We start from the raw sequence: 26,410 nt of genomic DNA, 5'->3' as shown, positions 1-26,410 counted from the left end.
TTATTGTAATAATGCGTGTACATAACCATGTATTTAGAGAACAAAGTACATTTTTATAATAGAAGTGAATTTAAAAATGACATGAATCATGAAAGTACTAGTATGACTAAATTATACTATTAGTATTTCATGTGCCTGCTGAATTGGAGTGGGTGGAGCTATACAACCCATAAATGGGCATGGCCCTGGAAAAATAAAATGAAATGTCGGCAACTATGTATAATGGTCAAAATTGAAATGTACATGGATATAGGCTTGGAATCATTAAAGGTTTTCTGGGACTCAAAGTTGCAAGTGTTGTGAAGTCTGCAGAGGTTCTCAGGAGATTCAAGAAGGGCAAATGTATATGAAACTGCCAATAATCTATTGTAGCTTCTGGAGTGTATTAATTTATTTACAAATATTGCTTTTACCTTTATTTTGGCATTTGAAATAGCCTATTTTGCCTCTGGAATCCCCACCTATACTGAATGTTTTGTGCTAGGTCATGAGTTTTATGATGTGTTCTAATGTTTACATTGGTGTCATTATTTAATTCCTTCACTATTTAATAAACAATGTTGTGACCTTTATAACCCATTATCTGGTGTCAATGTCAGCTATTTATTTGTGGTGCAGTGCCTTGTGGGGGTAAAATGTGTCTATGTTTAAGTTGCAAAACACACTGGGTTAGATTTATTATCAGCTACAGCGAATCATGTCCGCTCGACATCGCTAAATGCTGGCAGCATACGCTGTCGACATTTATCATTGCACAAGCATTTCTGTCAATGATCCCAATGGGATTGGGATGATTTCCGTTTCAGACGAGCCTAAAACGATGGGACTCCGAAGTAGCACCCGCTGCTTAATTAATGAAGTTAGCTGATATTTAATTATTTCTGTAATTGTGCATTTTGCTAATTAATCATTTTTTTTAGCTTCAATTAATAAAATGCTTAGAAAATTGCAGGGAGTTCACAAAATGTTTGAGTTTTATGTTCACCTAACAGGATATAGAAATCTGATAATTTGCCAGATTTTGTGAGAGATTTACACGACCAGCAGAAACAGTTCAGTAATGGAATGGGCTCTGTGCTGTCATTTCATGCAAATTCACCTATACTGACCTGGCCAGTTGCTACGTAATCCTTCAGCGGATGAATGGCAAGGCACAGGATGTCATCATTGTGCCCTAAATAAAACCTTTGTGTGTTCTGCTGCCGGTTGTACACCACTCCGACTGCTGCCACGTGGTAAACAATTTCACCCGTCTGGGTGTAAAACAAGTTACTCCGGCAGTCATAACCTCGGTAACTGGATCAAGAGAAGATAAAGTCCTCATGTTTTCTCCTTTTTTTAAATAGAAAATGTGTTTATTAAACTGGCTAGTCCAATTTACTCTTAAACTGGGCTACCAAAACATTCAATGGTAACTGAATGTGGCATTATTGGTTATGTATTTCTAGAATGTATGGGGTGTTACTTGTTTTTAAGAACTAAAGCAGTTCTTAAAAACTATCTCTCTCCTCTCTTTTCTCTCTCTCTCTCTCTTCTCTCTCTCTCTCTCTCTCTCTTCTCTCCTTTCTCTTCTCTCTCTTCTCTCCTCTCTCTCTCTCTTCTTTCCTCTCTCTCCTTTCACTTCTCTCTCGCCTCTCTCTCTTCTCTCTCTCTCTCGCCTCTCTCTTCTCTCTCCTCTCTCTCTCCTCTCTCGCCTCTCTCTCTTCTCACTCTCCTTTCTCTTCTCTCTCTCTCTTTCCTCTCTCTCCTTTTTCTCCTCTCTCCACTATCTTTTTTATCCTCTCTGCAGCACTATAGAAGGCTCAAAAAAGTAAACAGAATATACAGTCAAGATAAATAATTAATGTTATGGCATGACAATGTTTAATGTGTTTGTGTTGATCTGCCTTCACAAATACCCCCATGTGCCAATAACAAAAACAAATGCATACCCATGAACAAAGTGTAGTCTAATACTGTTCAGAGGAGCACGTTCCCTTCTCTTAGAAGTAGCACTTTTGTGTTTTTCTTTGCATTGCTCTTTAAGTTGAGGTAGATCTTCTTTATAAACCTGAGAATAATAGAAACATAAATAAGTCAAGTCAAACAATAGGAAATTAATACAAGTTGTATAAACTGTGCTTTATCAATAATTAATGTGTGCATCTTCATCCTAGCATAGGTTCACAATAGATTCATCTAGTTGCTTTCAACAAGCCAGCTGTTAAATTGGCAGCATTATGGACATGATTATTCCTTATTTCTTTCATGATTCAGATAGAGCATGACATTTTAAGCAACTTTCTAATTTACTCCTATTATCAATTTTCTTTTTTGCTCTTGCCATCTTTATTTAAATAGGCAGGAATGAAAGCTTAAGAGTTGGCCCATTTTGGTTCAGCATCTGGGTAGCGCTCCCTGATTGGTGGCTAAATGTAGCAAACCAATCAGCAAGCTCTATTCAGGTTCTGAACCAAAAATGGGCTGGCTCCTTACCTTACATTCCTGCATTTTCAAATAAAGATAGCAAGAGAATGAAGAAAATTTGATAATAGTAGTAAATTAGAAAATTGCTTAAAATTGCATGCTCTATCTGAATCATGAAAGAAAAAAATGTGTGTTTAGTATCCCTTTAAAGGGACATAAAACCCAACATTTTTCTTTCATGATTCAGATAGAAAATACAATTTTAAACAACTTTCCAATTTACTTCTAATATCAATTTCTTTTGTTTTCTTGGTATCCTTTGTTGAAAAGCAGGATGGTAAGTTCAGGAGTGTGAACGTGTCTGCAGCACTATGTGGCAGCAGTTTTGCAACAATGTTAAATATTAGCAAGACCACTAGATGGCAGCATTTCCTGTCATGTAGTGCTCCAGACGTGCACACTATTTATCTAGATATCTCTTCAACAAAGAATAACAAGAGAATAAAGTACATTTAATAATAGAAGTAAATTGGGAACTTTTTAAAAATTGTATTCTCTATCTGATACGTGAAAGAAAATGTATGGGTTTTTGAGTGGCTTTATACTGCATATATTTCAGCAACAATGGAGAGAATTTGACAGCTGTATTCACATTCATTAGAAAACACTTTTCCTTTGGTTGTCACATGACTTTCTTTTTTAACAGCCTTGAAAACGTATTTGGCCTCTTTTGAATGTCATATATTGGCTGTTTTTATGCTGTTTTATAATATTTAAGATTCTGAGCATGCTCAGTTCACACATTAATAAAAATGACTGTTTCCAGATTTAATAAAACACTTAACATACAGTTCAAATCAAATTTTTAGACAATGAAACATACACAACTAAAATACATTTTATCAGAATGTTCATTTATGACTAAGATTAAATGTTTGGGCATTAGATCTATAAATTCTATCTGACCCACTATACAATTACTTGGTGAGATAAACTGATTACAGAATAGCTCTAATTGTAAAGCTCTGGTGCTCCGGACTGCACCCCGTTATATCAGTTCTTACAATACCTGGCGACGGTAAGTGATCTGTGTCTCTTGCTCTATCTCAGAGTCCAGCTCTGGAATGTCTGACTGATCCGAATCAGACTCATCACTGTTGGAATCGAACAAACTTTCTAATACAAAAAGACAAATGACAGTCACAAATATGAAAGTTGTGTGGCTTAAAGGGTTATAACAGTCAACTAATCACATTCTCTAATCCATTCCAGCAATCATTTTAAAGGGACATTAAACCCAATTTTTTTCTTTCATGATTAAGATAGAGAATACCATTTTAAATAAACAACTTTCTAATTTACTTCTATTATCTAATTTGCTTCATTCTCTTGATATCATTTCATGAAAAGCATATCTAGATAGGCTCAGTAGCTTCTGATTGGTGGCTGCACATAGATGCCTTATGTTATTGGCTCACCAGTGTGCATTGCTATTTCTTTAACAAAGGATATCTAAAGAATGAAGCAAATTAGATAATAGAAGTAAATTGGAATGTTGTTTAAAATTGTATTCTCTGTCTGAATCATGAAATAATTTTTTGGGGTTTAATGTCACTTTAAGACTCTCGACCCTGCACTACTGTGTGTTTAAACCCCCAGAGGGGTTAAACACACAGGAGGAGTGCTGCTAGCCATCTACTTAAAGGGACAGTAAACACCTTGTAATTACAAGACATTTCTGTGCTATAGAATAATATACCAGCCAAGTCTAAACATTTTAAAACAAAATAACATCTTGTTTACTGCAATTGTTTTTCAATTAACAAACTCCACCCACTAGTTAATCTGAACTTGAGTCTGCAGCTGACAAGGCTAGTTATGGTCATTAAGGGCTAGATTTGGAGTTTGGCGGTAGCCGTGAAAACCAGCGTTAGAGGCTCCTAACGCTGGTTTTAGGCTACCTCCGGTATTTGGAGTCACTCAAAATAGGGTCTAACGCTCACTTTTCAGCCGCGACTTTTCCATACCGCAGATCCCTTTTCAATGGGATCTTTCTAACTCCGGTATTTAGAGTTGTGTCTGAAGTGAGCGTTAGACATCTAACGACAAAACTCCAGCCGCAGGAAAAAAGTCAGTAGTTAAGAGCTTTCTGGGCTAACGCCGGTTTATAAAGCTCTTAACTACTGTACTCTAAAGTACACTAACACCCATAAACTACCTATGTACCCCTAAACCGAGGTCCCCCCACATCGCCGACACTCGATTAATTTTTTTTAACCCCTAATCTGCCGACCGCCACATACGTTATACTTATGTACCCCTAATCTGCTGCCCCTAACACCGCCGACCCCTATATTATATTTATTAACCCCTAACCTGCCCCCCACAACGTCGCAGCCAGCTACCTACAATAATTAACCCCTAATCTGCCGACCGCAAAGTGCCGCCACCTACGTTATACTTATGTACCCCTAATCTGCTGCCCCTAACACCGCCGACCCCTATATTATATTTATTAACCCCTAATCTGCCCCCCTCAACGTCGCCTCCACCTGCCTACACTTATTAACCCCTAATCTGCCGAGCGGACCGCACCGATATTATTATAAAGTTATTAACCCCTAATCCGCCTCACTAACCCTATAATAAATAGTATTAACCCCTAATCTGCCCTCCCTAACATCGCCGACACCTAACTTCAATTATTAACCCCTAATCTGCCGACTGGAGCTCACCGCTATTCTAATAAATGTATTAACCCCTAAAGCTAAGTCTAACCATAACACTAACACCCCCCTAAGTTAAATATAATTTAAATCTAACGAAATTAATTAACTCTTATTAAATAAATTATTCCTATTTAAAGCTAAATACTTACCTGTAAAATAAATCCTAATATAGCTACAATATAAATTATAATTATATTATAGCTATTTTAGGATTAATATTTATTTTACAGGTAACTTTGTATTTATTTTAACCAGGTACAATAGCTATTAAATAGTTAAAAACTATTTAATAGCTAAAATAGTTAAAATAATTACAAAATTACCTGTAAAATAAATCCTAACCTAAATTACAATTAAACCTAACACTACACTATCAATAAATTAATTAAATAAACTACCTACAATTACCTACAATTAACCTAACACTACACTATCAATAAGTTAATTAAATACAATTCCTACAAATAAATACAATTAAATAAACTAGCTAAAGTACAAAAAATAAAAAAGAACTAAGTTACAAAAAATAAAAAAATATTTACAAACATAAGAAAAAAATTACAACAATTTTAAACTAATTACACCTACTCTAAGCCCCCTAATAAAATAACAAAGCCCCCCAAAATAAAAAAATGCCCTACCCTATTCTAAATTACTAAAGTTCAAAGCTCTTTTACCTTACCAGCCCTGAACAGGGCCCTTTGCGGGGCATGCCCCAAGAAATTCAGCTCTTTTGCCTGTAAAAAAAAACATACAATACCCCCCCCCAACATTACAACCCACCACCCACATACCCCTAATCTAACCCAAACCCCCCTTAAATAAACCTAACACTAAGCCCCTGAAGATCATCCTACCTTGTCTTCACCTCACCGGGTATCACACCGATCCGTCCAGAAGAGCTCCTCCGATGTCCTGATCCAAGCCCAAGCGGGCGGCTGAAGAGGTCCATGATCCGGCTGAAGTCTTCATCCAAGCGGGGCAGAAGAGGTCTTCCATCCAATTGAAGTCTTCATCCAAGCGGCATCCATCCGGAGCGAAGCGGCAGCATCCTGAAGACCTCCGACGCGGAACATCCATCCTGGCCGACGACTGAACGACGAATGACGGTTCCTTTAAATGACGTCATCCAAGATGGCGTCCCTCGAATTCCGATTGGCTGATAGGATTCTATCAGCCAATCGGAATTAAGGTAGGAATATTCTGATTGGCTGATGGAGTCAGCCAATCAGAATCAAGTTCAATCCGATTGGCTGATCCGATCAGCCAATCAGATTGAGCTCGCATTCTATTGGCTGATCGGAACAGCCAATAGAATGCGAGCTCAATCTGCTTGGCTGATAGAATCCTATCAGCCAATCGGAATTCGAGGGACGCCATCTTGGATGACGTCATTTAAAGGAACCGTCATTCGTCGTTCAGTCGTCGGCCAGGATGGATATTCCGCGTCGGAGGTCTTCAGGATGCTGCCGCTTCGCTCCGGATGGATGCCGCTTGGATGAAGACTTCAATCGGATGGAAGACCTCTTCTGCCCCGCTTGGATGAAGACTTCAGCCGGATCATGGACCTCTTCAGCCCCCCCGCTTGGGCTTGGATCAGGACATCGGAGGAGCTCTTCTGGACGGATCAGTGTGATACCCGGTGAGGTGAAGACAAGGTAGGATGATCTTCAGGGACTTAGTGTTAGGTTTATTTAAGGGGGGTTTGGGTTAGATTAGGGGTATGTGGGTGGTGGGTTGTAATGTTGGGGGGGTATTGTATGTTTTTTTTTACAGGCAAAAGAGCTGAATTTCTTGGGGCATGCCCCGCAAAGGGCCCTGTTCAGGGCTGGTAAGGTAAAAGAGCTTTGAACTTTAGTAATTTAGAATAGGGTAGGGCATTTTTTTTATTTTGGGGGGCTTTGTTATTTTATTAGGGGGCTTAGAGTAGGTGTAATTAGTTTAAAATTGTTGTAATATTTTTCTTATGTTTGTAAATATTTTTTTATTTTTTGTAACTTAGTTCTTTTTTATTTTTTGTACTTTAGCTAGTTTATTTAATTGTATTTATTTGTAGGAATTGTATTTAATTAATTTATTGATAGTGTAGTGTTAGTTTAATTGTAGGTAATTGTAGGTATTTTATTTAATTAATTTATTGATAGTGTAGTGTTAGGTTTAATTGTAACTTAGGTTAGGATTTATTTTACAGGTAATTTTGTAATTATTTTAACTATTTTAGCTATTAAATAGTTCTTAACTATTTAATAGCTATTGTACCTGGTTAAAATAAATACAAAGTTACCTGTAAAATAAATATAAATCCTAAAATAGCTATAATATAATTATAATTTATATTGTAGCTATATTAGGATTTATTTTACAGGTAAGTATTTAGCTTTAAATAGGAATAAGTTATTTAATAAGAGTTAATTAATTTCGTTAGATTTAAATTATATTTAACTTAGGGGGGTGTTAGGGTTAGACTTAGCTTTAGGGGTTAATACATTTATTAGAATAGCGGTGAGCTCCAGTCGGCAGATTAGGGGTTAATAATTGAAGTTAGGTGTTGGCGATGTTAGGGAGGGCAGATTAGGGGTTAATACTATTTATTATAGGGTTAGTGAGGCGGATTAGGGGTTAATAACTTTATTATAGTAGCGCTCAGGTCCGGTCGGCAGATTAGGAGTTAATAAGTGTAGGCAGGTGGAGGCGACGTTGTGGGGGGCAGATTAGGGGTTAATAAATATAATATAGGGGTCGGCGGTGTTAGGGGCAGCAGATTAGGGGTACATAGGGATAATGTAAGTAGCGGCGGTTTACAGAGCGGCAGATTAGGGGTTAATAATAATATGCAGGGGTCAGCGATAGCGGGGGCAGCAGATTAGGGGTTAATAAGTGTAAGGTTAGGGGTGTTTAGACTCGGGGTACATGTTAGAGTGTTAGGTGCAGACGTAGGAAGTGTTTCCGCATAGCAAACAATGGGGCTGCGTTAGGAGCTGAACGCGGCTTTTTTGCAGGTGTTAGGTTTTTTTTCAGCTCAAACAGCCCCATTGTTTCCTATGGGGGAATCGTGCCCGAGCACGTTTTTGAGGCTGGCCGCTTGCATAAGCAACTCTGGTATCGAGAGTTGAAGCTGCGTTAAAAATGCTCTACGCTCCTTTTTTGGAGCCTAACGCAGCCTTTATGTGGACTCTCAATACCAGAGTTATTTTTATGGTGCGGCCAGAAAAAAGCCGGCGTTAGCTACGCGGGTCGTTACCGACAAAACTCCAAATCTAGGCCTAAGATAGTAAAGTGCATTGTTTTGTAGTTGTTATCTGTTAGTCAATTAGGGAAATAAAAGTAGCAGAGTTAGGCTAGGGAAGTCAGAAAAATATATTTACAGTTCTGAGAATTATAAAATCTACAATTTTCAGAGCTAAATTACATGAAAGAGGAACAAAATAAATAATGAAAGTATATTGCAGCTATTTTATTTTGCATAAATATTTCATATTAAAATCTTAAGGCATTTACTGTCCCTTTATCTGAGTCTTCCCTTACCCTGAGCGCCTAGCCTCACCTTGTGGAGCTATGTGAAGAGCATCCTTCAGTTTCCGGTCAGGGATAAACTTCCACTGGAAGACAGAGTGATCAGCTCCACCAACCGAAATTAACCACTGGTAGTCATGTGACCATCGCACACTAGTCACATGAGCAGAGTGGCCTAGATACTTTTTAAATTTTGCACCTGTAATAAGTATTGATAAAGCTTTTAAAGTAATTGTAGAATAAATATTATATACATTTTATAAAAAACAAAACACATACACATACAAAATACATTAAAATAAAGTATCAAACACATATATACATTTTTTAATATAAAAAAAATTATTTTCATATTGAGAAATGCTTTAAAATTATTAAAAAGATTTGTATAGTATATTGCAAGGTGTTTGACTGCAAAGGTTTCCACATACAAACATGAATATGTCTATATGTGTCTTTATATATATATAAATTATTTCTGGGTGTGTGTAAATATGTATGTGCACACATACATACATATATACACACATATAAACACACATGTATATCAATATAATTTTTTATTAATTTGTAATGTGATTTCATGTTTTTTGAATAGAAATACTTTAAATTCCAATGTTCTTAACATAGAAAAAAATGCCCTTTCTATTTAAAAAACAACAAATATATATATATATATATATATATATATATATATAAAATATAATTAGTCAGCACTACAGAATAAAATAAGAGCTAACCATATATAGACAGTGTTTTATGTGCAAATACACTGTCTATAGTGCACGGTAGTGGTTAGAATTAATGTAAAGAAGAGAAGAGAGGAGCACACCACTATAGTCCAGCAACAGGTTATTAGCTCTAATATATAAAGCGTTCATAGATACACAGAGTAGTGAAAATACAGTTTATGAATTTATCAATTTTAATCAAAAAGCAACATCCATATCAGAAAACAAAGACAGTGAGACCGTTATAATTGTACTTCTCTCCTATGGAGTAATACATAGTTCAGGGTATCAGTCCTAGCTATAAACTCCCATAGCATTCATTTGATATTAAAGGGACAGTCAACACCATCATTTTTGTTGTTTAAAAAGATAGATAATTCCTTTATAACCCATTCCCCAGTTTTTCATAACCAACAGTTATAATAATATATACCAGAGTATGAGGGGGCGCTCTATTGCTCTACAAATAAAGACAATTCTACATCCACTTGATGCACAGAAAATAGCATATATAAAACATATATTAACATAGCATATTAATCAAACCATATGGTCCAATGATCATGGATAGAAGTAGTTCCAACAGAGGGTCCCAATTAGGGTATTAGATTAGAGATGGTGTAGTAAATCCAATGTAAACAGATAGTCCAACTCTGTAAGTAGGGCACAAGAAGAAGTCTGCTCTCCTCCTCACAGACTTGTCCAGAAGTAGCTGCAGGAAAAAAGAGATAATAGAGGGACGCCTCATGTGCATCAGTATGTCAGGATGAATCCGTCAAACAGGCAATGCCAAATGGGTACTCACATTTAGCCTAAGTACACCTATGTACTGGTAGAAGCAGGATGGTAACTTGTGGTGTACCAGCTAACCCTCTCCAGGTGAGGACAGAACAATGCAGGGGTATCCTGCCACACTCCGTGTGTAATAGATTCCAAAAAGAAGTCAGAAACAATGGTTGAACTGCTCAAGAAGGTGCTGAACCACAACTTGTATAAAACAAGTTAGTTTATTAAAAACAATTAAAAACAGTAACAAGCAATGGTTACATATAATGCAACGCGTTTCTCAGCCTTCGTATATAATATATATAGGGATCATCTAATATATGCACACTACTCATATAAGAAAAAAGTAATTGACCGTAATCTGCCACTGTAATTATTACAAGAGGTTGGGTAACGATCATAAGCCCTTCACTCCAAATACACTTTCATTAAGCATGCAGAATATATGGTAGGTCCATGGAGATTAGGACTGAGGTGTGTTGCATGTGTCCAGTGCTGTGAATTCACTTACATTATTTGCTTGTCCAATAGATGGCATATGTATACATTTTATGACACATTTATATTATATTTTACTGAAATTTGCCACAATTATGTGTTTAGACATATACTTTTTAAATAGTACGGTTACTGAAATTTGCCATAATTATGTGTATAGACACATACTTTTTAGATACTATGGTGATTATTGTTCATGTCACAGTTGACATTGCCCAAGTTGCTATATTGTTGCTCTGTATGACTGTAATGTTGCGATTATAATTTATATTACAGCTTTTATTGCACAATATTGTATAGTATTGCCTTGTATCTATCTTTGTTATAAGAATGTTGCATATTGTCAATTAATCAATTAAGAATGTATGCATTCTCATACGCCCATTATAAGTGTGTTCTTGTTCACTATTGGCTAGATTTAGTTTAAATAGGTTGTCAGTTGGAAGGTGTATTATGCCTGATGAAAAAGCCGCTGCTAAGGCTGAGAAACGCGTTGCATTATATGTAACCATTGCTTGTTACTGTTTTTAATTGTTTTTAATAAACTACCTTGTTTTATACAAGCTCTGGTTCAGCACCTTCTTGAGCAGTTCAACCACTGTTTCTGACTTCTTTTTGGAATCTATTACACATGGAGTGTAACAGGATACCCCTGCATTGTTCTATCCTCACCTGGAGTGGGTTAGCTGGTACACCCCAAGTTACCAGCCTGCTTCTACCAGTACATAGGTGTACTTGAGCTAAATGTGAGTACCCATTTGGCACTGGCTATTTGACTAATTCATCCTGACATACTGATGCACACATGAGGCGTCCCTCTGTTATCTCTTTTTTCCTGCAGTTATAATAATACACTTTTTACCTCTGTGATTACCTTGTATCTAAGCCTCTGCAAACTGCCCCCTTATTTCAGGTCTTTTGACAGACTTGCATTTTAGCCAATCAGTGCTCACTCCAGGGTAACTTCACGTGCATGAGCTTAATGTTATCTATATGAAACACATGAACTAACGCCCTCTAGTGGTGAAAAACTGTGAAAATGCTTTCAGATTAGAGGCGGCCTTCAAGGTCTAAGAAATTAGCATATGAATCTCCTAGGTTTAGCTTTCAACTAAGAATACCAAGAGAACAAAATTGGTAATAAAAGTAAATTGGAAAGTTGTTTAAAATTACATTCTCTATCTGAATCATAAAAAAAAATGTTTGGACTTGACTGTCCCTTTAATGTAGTATTTGTAATCCAATAGGAAAAACAGAATTTATGCTTACGTGATAAATTACTTTCTCTTGCGGTGTATCCAGTCCACGGATTCATCCTTTACTTGTGGGATATTCTCATTCCCTACAGGAAGTGGCAAAGAGAGCACACAGCAAAGCTGTCCATATAGCTCCCCCCTTAGCTCCACCCCCCAGTCATTCGACCAAAGGTTAGGAAGAAAAAGGAGAAACCATAGGGTGCAGTGGTGACTGTAGTTTAAACAAAAAATTTTTTACTTGACATAAATGCCAGGGCGGGCCGTGGACTGGATACACCGCAAGAGAAAGTAATTTATCAGGTAAGCATAAATTCTGTTTTCTCTTGCAAGGTGTATCCAGTCCACGGATTCATCCTTTACTTGTGGGATACCAATACCAAAGCTTTAGGACACGGATGAAGGGAGGGAACAAGACAGGTACCTTAAACGGAAGGCACCACTGCTTGCAAAACCTTTCTCCCAAAGATAGCCTCCGAAGAAGCAAAAGTATCACATTTGTAAAATTTGGCAAAAGTATGCAGTGAAGACCAAGTCGCTGCCTTACAAATCTGTTCAACAGAAGCCTTATTTTTGAAAGCCCATGTGGAAGCCACTGCTCTGGTAGAATGAGCAGTAATACGTTCAGGAGGCTGCTGGCCAGCAGTCTCATAGGCCAAACAGATGATGCTTTTCAGCCAAAAAGAAAGAGAGGTAGCAGTCGCCATCTGACCTCTCCTCTTACCAGAATAGATAACAAACAAGGAAGATGTTTGTCTGAAATCCTTAGTTGCTTGTAAATAGAACTTTAAAGCACGAACTACATCCAGATTGTGTAGTAGACGTTCCTTCTTTGAAGATGGATTAGGACACAGAGAAGGAACTATTTCCTGGTTAATATTCTTGTTAGAAACAACTTTAGGAAGAAAACCAGGCTTGGTACGCAAAACTACCTTGTCTGCATGGAACACCAGGTAAGGTGAATCACACTGTAAGGCAGATAATTCTGAAACTCTTCGAGCAGAAGAGATAGCTACTAAAAACAAAACTTTCCAAGATAACAACTTTATATCTATGGAATGTAAAGGTTCAAACGGAACCCCTTGAAGAACTGAAAGAACAAAATTTAGACTCCATGGCGGAGCCACAGGTTTATAGACAGGCTTGATTCTGACTAAAGCCTGAGCAAACGCTTGAACGTCTGGTACCTCTGCCAGACGCCTATGTAGAAGAATAGACAGAGCAGATATTTGTCCTTTTAAGGAACTAGCTGACAATCCTTTCTCCAATCCTTTTTGGAGAAAAGACAATATCCTGGGAATCCTAATTTTACTCCATGAGTAACCCTTGGATTCACACCAACAAAGATATTTCCGCCATATCTTATGGTAGATTTTCCTAATGACAGGCTTTCTAGCCTGAATCAGAGTATCTATAACTGACTCAGAGAAACCACTCTTTGATAGAATTAAGCGTTCAATCTCCAAGCAGTCAGACGTAGAGAAACTAGATTTGGATGCTTGAACGGACCCTGTATTAGAAGATCCTGCCTCATTGGCAGTGTCCATGGTGGGACAGATGACATGTCCACTAGGTCTGCATACCAAGTCTTGCGTGGCCACGCAGGCGCTATCAGAATCACAGAAGCCTTCTCCTGCTTGATTCTGGCGACCAGACGAGGGAGGAGAGGAAACGGTGGAAAAACATAAGCCAGATTGAAGGACCAAGGCGCTGCTAGAGCATCTATCAATACCGCCTTGGGGTCCCGGGACCTGGACCCGTAGAGAGAAAGTTTGGCGTTCTGACGGGACGCCATCAGATCTAACTCTGGAGTGCCCCATAGCTGAGTCAGCTGGGCAAATACCTCCGGGTGAAGTTCCCACTCCCCCGGGTGAAAAGTCTGACGGCTTAGAAAATCCGCCTCCCAGTTGTCTACTCCTGGGATGTGAATTGCTGAGAGATGGCAGGAGTGATCCTCCGCCCACCTGATTATTTTGGTTACCTCCGTCATCGCTAGGGAACTCTTTGTTCCCCCCTGATGATTGACGTAAGCTACAGTCGTGATGTTGTCCGACTGAAATCTGATAAATTTGTCCGCCGCTAGTTGAGGCCATGCCTGAAGAGTGTTGAATATCGCCCTCAGTTCCAGAATGTTTATCGGGAGAAGAGTTTCTTCCCGAGACCATAAGCCCTGAGCTTTCAGGGAGTCCCAGACCGCCCCCCAGCCTAACAGACTGGCATCGGCCGTTACAATGATCCACTCTGGTCTGCGGAAACATATTCCCTGAGACCGGTGGTCCTGAGACAACCACCAGAGAAGAGAATCTCTGGTCTCTTGGTTCAGCTGAATTTGAGGAGACAAATCTGCATAATCCCCATTCCACTGTTTGAGCATGCAAAGTTGTAGTGGTCTGAGATGGATCCGGGCAAAAGGGACTATGTCCATTGCCACTACCATTAGTCAGATTGTCTCCATGCACTGAGCTACCGAAGGCCGAGGAATGGAATGAAGAGCTCGGCAAGTAGTTAATAGCTTTAACTTTCTCACCTCCGTCAGAAATATTTTCATTTCTACCGAGTCTATCAGGGTTCCTAAGAATGGAACTCTTGTAAGAGGGGAGAGAGAACTCTTTTCTTCGTTCACTTTCCACCCGTGAGACCTTAGAAAGGCCAATACGATCTCTGTGTGAGACTTGGTTCTTTGGAAAGTCGACGCTTGAATTAAGATGTCGTCTAAATAAGGCGCCACTGCTATGCCCCGCGGTCTTAGCACCGCCAGGAGGGACCCTAGCACCTTTGTGAAAATTCTGGGAGCAGTGGCCAACCCGAAAGGAAGAGCCACAAACTGATAATGCTTGTCCAGAAAGGCGAACCTGAGAAACTGGTGATGATCTTTGTGGATAGGAATATGCAGGTACGCATCCTTTAGATCCACGGTAGTCATATATTGACCCTCCTGGATCATTGGTAAGATTGTCCAAATGGTCTCCATCTTGAACGATGGAACTCTGAGGAATTTGTTTAGAATTTTGAGATCCAGGATTGGTCTGAAAGTTCCTTCTTTTTTGGGAACCACAAACAGGTTTGAGTAAAACCCCAGCCCTTGTTCTGCAATTGGAACTGGGTCTATCACTCGCATTGTAAGTAGATCTTCTACACAGCGTAAAAACGCCTTTTTCTTTGTCTGATCTGCAGACAGACGAGAAATGTGGAACCTTCCCCTTGGAGGAGAGTCCTTGAATTCTAGAAGATATCCCTGGGTAACAATCTCTAATGCCCAGGCATCGTGAACATCTCTTGCCCAGGCCTGAGCGAAGAGAGAGAGTCTGCCCCCTACTAGATCCGGTCCCGGATCGGGGGCTACCCCTTCATGCTGTCTTGGTAGCAGCTGCAGGCTTTTTAGCCTGTTTACCATTGTTCCAGCCCTGGTAAGGCTTCCAGGTTGCCTTGGGCTGTGAAGCGTTACCCTCTTGCTTTGCTGCTGTAGAGGCTGAAGCGGGACTGCCCCTGAAGTTACGAAAGGAACGAAAGTTCGCTTTGTTTCTAGCCTTAAAAGGCTTGTCCTGGGGGAGAGTATGGCCCTTTCCCCCTGTGATATCAGAAATAATCTCTTTCAATTCTGGCCCGAAAAGGGTCTTTCCCTTGAAAGGGATATTTAATAATTTGGATTTTGACGACACATCAGCCGACCATGACTTTAGCCAAAGTGCTCTGCGCGCCATAATGGCGAAACCTGAATTTTTCGCCGCTAACTTAGCTAATTGAAAAGCGGCATCTGTGATAAAAGAATTAGCCAGCTTTAGAGCCTTAATTCTATCCATAATCTCGTCATATGAGGTCTCCGCCTGGAGCGATTCCTCCAGCGCCTCAAACCAGAAAGCCGCTGCAGTAGTTACCGGAATAATGCAGGCAATAGGTTGGAGAAGGAAACCTTGTTGAACAAAAAATTTCTTAAGTAAACCTTCTAACTTTTTATCCATAGGATCTTTGAAAGCACAACTGTCTTCAATTGGTATAGTTGTGCGCTTAGCAAGTGAAGAAACAGCCCCCTCTACCTTAGGGACCGTCTGCCACGAGTCCCGTCTGGGGTCAGTTATGGGGAACATTTTCTTAAAAATAGGGGGGGGGAACAAAAGGGACACCTGGTCTATCCCACTCCCTAGTAACAATATCCGCAACCCTTTTGGGGATCGGAAACACATCAGTGTATACAGGGACCTCTAAGTACTTGTCCATTTTACACAATTTCTCTGGGACCACCATAGGGTCACAATCATCCAGAGTGGCTAATACCTCCCTGAGTAGTACGCAGAGGTGTTCCAGTTTAAATTTAAACGCCAATGAATCTGACTCTGCCTGACGAGCAATCTTTCCTGAGTCGGAAATTTCTCCCTCAGACATCAAATCCTTCACCCCCACATCGGAGTGTTGTGAGGGTACATCAGATAAGGTTACCACAGCTTCAGACTGCTCATCATCTGTTCTTAAAACAGAGCTGTCGCGCTTTGTAGGGAAAACTGGCAGTTTGGATAGAAAGGCCGCAAGGGAATTATACATGACTGTCGCTAGTTGTTGTAAAGTAATAGGGGCAGACGCACTAGAGGTACTAGGCATCGCTTGAGCGGGCGTAACTGGTTGTGACACATGGGGAGAGATAGACGGACTATGCTCATTCTCCTCAGTCAGAGAATCATCTAGGGCCACACTTTTAAGTGCAACAATATGATCTTTAAAGTGTATAGACGCATTAGTGCAATTGGGACACATTCTGAGAGGGGGTTCCACCATGGCTTCTAAACACATTGAACAAGGATTTTCCTTTGTGTCAGACATGTTTAACAGACTAGTAGTATACACAAGCAAGCTTGGAAAACACTTTAAATTGGGTGGATTAGTGCGCGCTAAAGGAAGGTATTGCTAAACACTACTCTAAAGATACAATCTCTGTATGTATCAAATACAAGTTAATAACCAAATAGCGAAGCCAAAGCTTCAAGATAGAGAAAGTGCGCTAACAAGCTGAAAGTATACACACCATATAAGGAATTGAAGTGAAAATTTAATAAACATATAGAATAAGATACACAAATATATATACTAAAAATAGGGACGTCTCCCTGTAATGTAAATACAACTGGGAAAAAATCCTAATGAAAAAACAGGTTAAAACCTATAAATGATGGATAATGCAGATACTAATTGATAATCTATGACATAAAAAAGATATAGCAAAAAAAAAAAAAAGGAAAAGAATTATATAAAAAAATATATCAGTGCATAATATTTAGGAGTGAGTGAATGAATGAATATATAGCGGTGTATTCAAAATTCCAGAGCTAAAAAAGTGGTTATACGTATTGCTCTTAAAAATAAGTAATGTGCCTATGTAAATGAAAATAAGGTGCTGCTGGGTTAATCTATTCAAATAGAGGAGGTTTGCACACTTCTATCTCCAGGAACGGCAGTTACTGCAGCCGCGGTCCAAGCCTTGACCGAAGGATTTCTTCTCCTCGGTAACACCCTCTGAACACTCTCTTGACTTACGGTACAGTAAACTGCATCTATTTGTGGTACAAGCCGTTATTTTCTTTCCACTGTTCCAATATCGATATTCATTTGCATACGGCCACCTGCACTGTGTTGATACATATGAACTTGGTGCTTGTCTTTTAAGTTTTATTTTATTTTATGAAATCACTGTTATGCCATATCTTTTAATTATCATTTTTATGCTATATCTTTTTTATGTCATAGATTATCAATTAGTATCTGCATTATCCATCATTTATAGGTTTTAACCTGTTTTTTCATTAGGATTTTTTCCCAGTTGTATTTACATTACAGGGAGACGTCCCTATTTTCAGTGTATATATTTGTGTATCTTATTCTATATGTTTATTAAATTTTCACTTCAATTCCTTATATGGTGTGTATACTTTCAGCTTGTTAGCGCACTTTCTCTATCTTGAAGCTTTGGCTTCGCTATTTGGAAAACACTTTAATCACATAAAAAATACAATTTGAAAAAACGTTACTGTGCCTTTAAGAAATAAAGGCCTAGATTTGGAGTTTGGCGGTAGATGGGCTGTTAACGCTCCGCAGGCTTTTTTCTGGCCGCACCATAAATTTAACTCTGGTATCGAGAGTTCAAACAAATGCTGCGTTAGGCTCCAAAAAAGGAGCGTAGAGCATTTTTACCGCAAATGCAACTCTCGATACCAGAGTTGCTTACGGACGCGGCCAGCCTCAAAAACGTGCTCGTGCACGATTCCCCCATAGAAAACAATGGGGCTGTTTGAGCTGAAAAAAAACCTAACACCTGCAAAAAAGCAGCGTTCAGCTCCTAACGCAGCCCCATTGTTTCCTATGGGGAAACACTTCCTACGTCTGCACCTAACACTCTAACATGTACCCCGAGTCTAAACACCCCTAACCTTACACTTATTAACCCCTAATCTGCCGCTCCCGCTATCGCTGACCCCTGCATATTTTTTTAACCCCTAATCTGCCGCTCCGTAAACCGCCGCAACCTACGTTATCCCTATGTACCCCTAATCTGCTGCCCCTAACACCGCCGACCCCTAGATTATATTTATTAACCCCTAATCTGCCCCCCACAACGTCGCCGACACCTGCCTACACTTATTAACCCCTAATCTGCCGAGCGGACCTGAGCGCTACTATAATAAAGTTATTAACCCCTAATCCACCTCACTAACCCTATCATAAATAGTATTAACCCCTAATCTGCCCTCCCTAACATCGCCGACACCTAACTTCAATTATTAACCCCTAATCTGACGACCGGAGCTCACCGCTACTATAATAAATGGATTAACCCCTAAAGCTAAGTCTAACCCTAACTCTAACACCCCCCTAAGTTAAATATAATTTAAATCTAACAAAATAAATTAACTCTTATTAAATAAATTATTCCTATTTAAAGCTAAATACTTACCTGTAAAATACATCCTAATATAGCTACAATATAAATTATAATTATATTATAGCTATTTTAGGATTTATATTTATTTTACAGGCAACTTGGTAATTATTTTAACCAGGTACAATAGCTATTTAATAGTTACCTAGTTAAAATAATAACAAATTTACCTGTAAAATAAATCCTAACCTAAGATATAATTAAACCTAACACTACCCTATCAATAAATTAATTAAATAAACTACCTACAATTACCTACAATTAACCTAACACTACACTATCAATAAATTAATTAAACACAATTCCTACAAATAAATACAATTAAATAAACTAGCTAAAGTACAAAAAATAAAAAAGAACTAAGTTACAAAAAATAAAAAAATATTTACAAACATAAGAAAAATATTACAACAATTTTAAACTAATTACACCTACTCTAAGCCCCCTAATAAAATAACAAAGCCCCCCAAAATAAAAAATTCCCTACCCTATTCTAAATTAAAAAAGGTAAAAGCTCTTTTACCTTACCAGCCCTGAACAGGGCCCTTTGCGGGGCATGCCCCAAGAATTTCAGCTCTTTTGCCTGTAAAAAAAAACATACAAATTACCCCCCCCCAACATTACAACCCACCACCCACATACCCCTAATCTAACCCAAACCCCCCTTAAATAAACCTAACACTAAGCCCCTGAAGATCTTCCTACCTTGTCTTCACCATCCAGGTTCACCGATCCGTCCTGAAGAGCTCCTCCGATGTCCTGATCCAAGCCCAAGCGGGGGGCTGAAGAGGTCCATGATCCGGTCAAAGTCTTCATCCAAGCGGGGCAGAAGAGGATCTTCCATCCGATTGAAGTCTTCATCCAGGTGGCATCTTCTATGGTCTTCCATCCGGAGCGAAGCGGCAGGATCCTGAAGACCTCCAGCGCAGAACATCCATCCGGCCCGACGACTGAACGACGAATGACTGTTCCTTTAAGGGACGTCATCCAAGATGGCGTCCCTCGAATTCCGATTGGCTGATAGAATTCTATCAGCCAATCGGAATTAAGGTAGGAATTTTCTGATTGGCTGATGGAATCCAATCAGAAACAAGTTCAATCCGATTGGCTGATCCAATCAGCCAATCAGATTGAGCTCGCATTCTATTGGCTGTTCCGATCAGCCAATAGAATGCGAGCTCAATCTGATAGGCTGATTGGATCAGCCAATCGGATTGAACTTGATTCTGATTGGCTGATTCCATCAGCCAATCAGAAAATTCCTACCTTAATTCCGATTGGCTGATAGAATCAGCCAATCGGAATTCGAGGGACGCCATCTTGGATGACGTCCCTTAAAGGAACAGTCATTCGTCGTTCAGTCGTCTGGCCGGATGGATGTTCCGCGCTGGAGGTCTTCAGGATCCTGCCGCTTCGCTCCGGATGGAAGACCATAGAAGATGCCGCCTGGATGAAGACTTCAATCGGATGGAAGATCCTCTTCTGCCCCGCTTGGATGAAGACTTTGACCGGATCATGGACCTCTTCAGCCCCCCGCTTGGGCTTGGATCAGGACATCGGAGGAGCTCTTCAGGACGGATCGGTGAACCTGGATGGTGAAGACAAGGTAGGAAGATCTTCAGGGGCTTAGTGTTAGGTTTATTTAAGGGGGGTTTGGGTTAGATTAGGGGTATGTGGGTGGTGGGTTGTAATGTTGGGGGGGGGGGTATTGTATGTTTTTTTTTTACAGGCAAAAGAGCTGAAATTCTTGGGGCATGCCCCGCAAAGGGCCCTGTTCAGGGCTGGTAAGGTAAAAGAGCTTTTACCTTTTTTAATTTAGAATAGGGTAGGGAATTTTTTATTTTGGGGGGCTTTGTTATTTTATTAGGGGGCTTAGAGTAGGTGTAATTAGTTTAAAATTGTTGTAATATTTTTCTTATGTTTGTAAATATTTTTTTATTTTTTGTAACTTAGTTCTTTTTTATTTTTTGTACTTTAGCTAGTTTATTTAATTGTATTTATTTGTAGGAATTGTGTTTAATTAATTTATTGATAGTGTAGTGTTAGGTTAATTGTAGGTAATTGTAGGTAGTTTATTTAATTAATTTATTGATAGGGTAGTGTTAGGTTTAATTATATCTTAGGTTAGGATTTATTTTACAGGTAAATTTGTTATTATTTTAACTAGGTAACTATTAAATAGCTATTGTACCTGGTTAAAATAATTACCAAGTTGCCTGTAAAATAAATATAAATCCTAAAATAGCTATAATATAATTATAATTTATATTGTAGCAATATTAGGATGTATTTTACAGGTAAGTATTTAGCTTAAATAGGAATAATTTATTTAATAAGAGTTAATTTATTTCGTTAGATTTAAATTATATTTAACTTAGGGGGGTGTTAGAGATAGGGTTAGACTTAGCTTTAGGGGTTAATCCATTTATTATAGTAGCGGTGAGCTCCGGTCGTCAGATTAGGGGTTAATAATTGAAGTTAGGTGTCGACGATGTTAGGGAGGGCAGATTAGGGGTTAATACTATTTATGATAGGGTTAGTGAGGCGGATTAGGGGTTAATACATTTATTATAGTAGCGCTCAGGTCCGGTCGGCAGATTAGGGGTTAATAAGTGTAGGCAGGTGTCGGCGACGTTGAGGGGGGCAGATTAGGGGTTAATAAATATAATATAGGGGTCGGCGGTGTTAGGGGCAGCAGATTAGGGGTACATAAGGATAACGTAGGTGGCGGCGCTTTGCGGTCGGAAGATTAGGGGTTAATTATTGTAAGTAGCTGGCGGCGACGTTGTGGGGGGCAGGTTAGGGGTTAATAAATGTAATACAGGGGTCGGCGGGGTTAGGGGCAGCAGATTAGGGGTTAAAAAATTTTAATCGAGTGGCGGCGATGTGGGGGGAGCTCGGTTTAGGGGTACATAGGTAGTTTATGGGTGTTAGTGTACTTTAGAGCACAGTAGTTAAGAGCTTTATAAACCGGCGTTAGCCCAGAAAGCTCTTAACTCCTGCTATTTTCCGGCGGCTGGAGTTTTGTCGTTAGATATCTAACGCTCACTTCAGAAACGACTCTAAATACCGGCGTTAGAAAGATCCCATTGAAAAGATAGGATACGCAATTGACGTAAGGGGATCTGCGGTATGGAAAAGTCGCGGCTGAAAAGTGAGCATTAGACCCTTTAATCACTGACTCCAAATACCAGCGGGCGGCCAAAACCAGCGTTAGGAGCCTCTAACGCTGGTTTTCACGGCTACCGCTGAACTCTAAATCTAGGCCAAAAAGAGCACACAATTTTACAAAACAGTGAAAAATGCACCAATCTTTCTGAAATTGTCACAGTATGTACCTAAGGTTTTAATATGATTGCACCCCAAGTTTCAGAACAATTAACCCTTTAATGCCCAAACCGGAGCAGCCTAAAGCCAGCAACCGGTTAATGAACTACAGCACCTTGTTACAGCTTACAACTGTGGCCCTACCTGCCCTTAGGGATCAGATTTGGGGGAATAAAGCTTCTTCTAGGCCCTCAATCAGCAGCTGGACCCTCCATGTGAAGCAGCATGAACAGACTTTCAATTCTAAATGCGCATCTGAGGTGCGAAATTAGGCCCCTCCCACTCCACTCCGGAGTTATGAGGCCTACAAAAATCACTTCTGAGTGACTAAATTCATGCCATGTGGTTAATACCCCAGTAAAACACTCCAAAGTGCTTAGAAAAAGTGTCACCAATGAATATTTCTTAAATAAATAATCGATTGCCCTGTATTAGTGTCAACCAGCCTATTTAGCCCTGTTATGTAAGCCTGCAATTCTATACTAAGTCTCAGAACATAGCTTACCCTCCCCACATGGGGATCCTGTCAGTCTTCTAGCATTATTTTCTCAGTCTTGACTAGAAAAAATTGACAGAACATACCTCATTGCAGTCAAGCCTGCAAACTGTTCCCCCCAACTGAAGTTTTCTGGTACTCCTCAGTCCTGTGTGGGAACAGCAGTGGATTTTAGTTACAAGGTGCTAAAATAATTTTCCTCTCAGCAGAATTCTTCATCACTTTTCTGCCAGAGAGTAAATAGTACAAACCGGTACCATTTAAAAATAACAAACTCTTGATTGAAGATATAAAACTACAATTCTAACACCACATTCACTTTACACCCTAGTGCTTAGAGCCGGCAAAGAGAATGACTGGGGGGTGGAGCTAAGAGGGGAGCTATATGGACAGCTTTGCTGTGTGCTCTCTTTGCCACTTCCTGTAGGGAATGAGAATATCCCACAAGTTTAGGATGAATCCGTGGACTGGATACACCTTGCAAGAGAAAAACAATTTTGAAGAACAGATCATTCCTTAGCCATGCTAGTCATGAGGTCAATACCGGTGCCATAACACTACCACACATACTAGGACTTTGCTTATATATAATCCTCAATGGGTATTGCAGGCCTCACAAACATCAAGTAGGTCTCTGCTGAAATAACACAGGGTATCAGTATGCAGCAGTGATCCACCACTTTCACCCATTCTTAAATAAGCAGTATTTACCTGCATGTATCCGCCAGTTCTGACGTAATGCGTGGTGTGTGTATTGAAAGGCTCACCGGTTTACTCCCTCCAGCTGACAGAGGCTACAAATCTACTTACTTGGTGCTCCAAACACCGATAACATAGTGAGCTGAAGTGAAGGCACATAAGTGACAGGCACACCTTCTGTGGCTGATGACTCACTATTCCTGTATGCCGATATCCAGACGGCAGTGTGCAGCTAAAAACACTGCCGAACTTAGCAAAACAGCTACGCGCGTTTCACCCGTTCAAAATACGGGCTATTTCCGGCTTAATTCTATATGGAGAGTTCTACTCCATGCTTTTAAACAATTAGCTCCGCCTTTTTTTATTAAAGCCCTTGGTGAAAAATGATTACTTCTTATACAAAAATGTTGCTACAATATTACAACAAACAATTATTTACAAATGATGTACACGTGTTCTTACAGTTTCAGTTTTATCTGTCTTTAGAGCAATAGAATTTAGGAGACTCAATGATAAGAAATATGCGAAACTGTTTCCCAATATATTCCATTACTCAACAGTGCTATAATACACTCTCTACATGCACTGAAACATTAACTCCTAGAAAGAACATATATTTTAAACAGATTTTGCCAATAAAATATTAAATGTCCTATTGGAACTCTGTGTCAACAAATTATATGATTCCCAATTTAGTCCTGCAAAAATGGGGCAAAGTCAATCTCCTCATTTAACCCTTAAGCTCTTTATGTTGTAGATCCATTTACATTCCTTTTCCAGGAGTTTCTGAACCAGATTGCCACACCTCTTTCTGATGTCTACCAATTCTAAACCCCTAAATTTGAGGATGTCTTCATTACTAGAGTGCCAATCATAAAAGTGTCTTGCTATACTGCTACTTTTTATACATTTATTTTTAATGTCTCGCTTATGCTCCTTTATCCTTTATTTTAACTCTCTGTAGGTTTTGCCTTGGCAATCACAGAAAACCATATAGATGACCCCTTCACTTTTACAGATTATATATCCCTGTATTTTGAGATATTTACCAAATGTGTTAACAAGTTTCTCTCAGTTGCCATGTTGCTACATACTGAGCAGTGTTTGCACTTAAAATTGCCATCTCATCTGTTTGTATTTAACCAGGTTCTCTCTCGCATTACCTCTAGATGGCTATGAACCAATTTGTCTTTCAAATTTGGTGCCCTTTTAGGAGTCATTAAGGGGGAATTTCCAACAAACTCTGAAATGGTTGGATCTGCTAGCAGGATATGCCAATGCTTTTCCAAAATTGTACGTATATCCTGCCAGCTTTTATTAAATGTGCTAATAAATCTTATCATGGACATAGCAGATGACTTAGAATTTTGTTTATCTGTATATAATAAACTTTCTCTTTCCACCTTTTTAGATTTATTGAAGGCTGACTTCAGGCATTTTTGTGAGTAGCCCCTTGCTTTAAATCTCTCTTTTAGATCTTTTGCTTCCTCCCTAAATTGACTAAATTCTGTACAGTTACTCCTGTGGCGTAGATACTGGCTATAAAGTATATTTTGAATTAGGTTTTTAGGGTGATGGCTATCAAAATATAAAAGGGTATTGCCTGCAGTTTCTTTCCTAAGATTTTTGTTTTCAGTTCATTATTTTGGTTAAGAATACACAAATCCAAAAATGTTATTTCAGTAGTACTGTAATTAAATGTAAACTTTAGGTTCCAATTGTTTTGATTTAATTTCTCCATGAATTCAATCAATTTCTATTCAGTGTCCTCCCAAAGGAGAAACACGTCGTCTATAAATCTCAGCCACATTGCTATAGATGAATCATAACTTTGTTCACAATTTAAAATGTTCTCTTGTTCCCATTTACCCAAGTATAAGCAGAGAAGTACAATGTATAACGGTCTCACTGTCTTTGTTTGCTGATATGGATGTTGCTTTTTGATTAAGATTTATAAATTCATAAACTGTATTTCAGTACTCTGTATCTATGAACGCTTTATTTATTGGAGCTAATAACCTGTTGCTGGACTATAGTGGTCTGCTGCTCTCTTCTTTTCTTTATATATATATATATATATATATATATATATATATATATATATATATATATATATATATATATATATATATCTGTATATGCAATATATATATATATATATATATATATATATATACTGTATATATATTCATATAGATATATAGGTATATATATATATTTTTAAATAATCACACGCACACATATATATACAGTACATATATATATATATATATATATATATATATATATTAAAATAAAAAAACCCTTCGGGTTTAGCGCAATTGGTCTAACGTGTTGTTGGTGGGGAGAAAAAGTTAGCCCGGTGGCAATATCCAAAGTCCTGATTTAGTTAGTCCAGTTGTAATCTGGCCCATAAATTACTGTATATTTCTTTCCTACTATATTCTGCAATGTGTTTAAATATTGAGGATACTCAAGAAACAAAACTTAAACATTTTTTATTTCCAATGTCCTACAAGGATCTATGTATTCATAACATAAAATGTCTGATTTTAAGCAGGTGCATTAGACTAAAATCTGTATCTTGTCTGAATAATGTTGCTAAGTATTACTTAATTGTAAATCATTATTTCACACCTCCGAAGGCTAATGATTAAATCAAAATGAAAAGTGCTCGCTGTGTGAATTTTACCATGTGTCACTTTGTAATTAAGTTGTTCAAAAATTAATGCGACATCATTAATAATTGAATATAACTGGCAGTGCAGACGTCAGTGCTCCTTTTAATTCTGCTACAGGAGATGGAGGACAGTAAAAAAATATTTAAATAACTTCAGAGCAGGTTTCTCTCTGCCGCATAATTAATGTGGAATGGAGCGATCAAAAAGATTTTATATATTATTTTCAGTTCTATATAGATCAGTGGATTCAGTATTTGCAGTATAATCAGCAAATCAGATCTTCTGATGCTGAGAGCTATTTCAATATTCCTAAATAGTTATAGACGTTGTGACAAAATATTTAAACAATGGTGAAAAATTGTCGCAATT

General features: G+C 38.6%; 1 protein-coding gene across 1 annotated transcript in view; it reads right to left on the bottom strand.

Annotated features, from left to right (window-relative positions):
* Window positions 1-26,410, bottom strand: part of EML5 (EMAP like 5) — a 261,422-nt gene that overhangs the window by 129,876 nt on the left and 105,136 nt on the right. Inside the window, exons 8-11 of the mRNA XM_053710836.1 lie at window positions 8,680-8,847; window positions 3,476-3,582; window positions 1,932-2,050; window positions 1,110-1,296 (exon numbers count right to left, since the gene is read on the bottom strand). Of these exons, the coding sequence (XP_053566811.1) occupies window positions 1,110-1,296; window positions 1,932-2,050; window positions 3,476-3,582; window positions 8,680-8,847 (581 nt within the window). The remainder of the gene's footprint in view (window positions 1-1,109; window positions 1,297-1,931; window positions 2,051-3,475; window positions 3,583-8,679; window positions 8,848-26,410) is intronic.

Source organism: Bombina bombina, chromosome 1 (assembly GCF_027579735.1).
Source record: "Bombina bombina isolate aBomBom1 chromosome 1, aBomBom1.pri, whole genome shotgun sequence".
Classification (NCBI taxonomy): Eukaryota; Metazoa; Chordata; class Amphibia; order Anura; family Bombinatoridae; genus Bombina; species Bombina bombina.
Note: the sequence above shows the minus strand (reverse complement) of the source record. Positions and strands in the feature narration are given on the sequence as shown.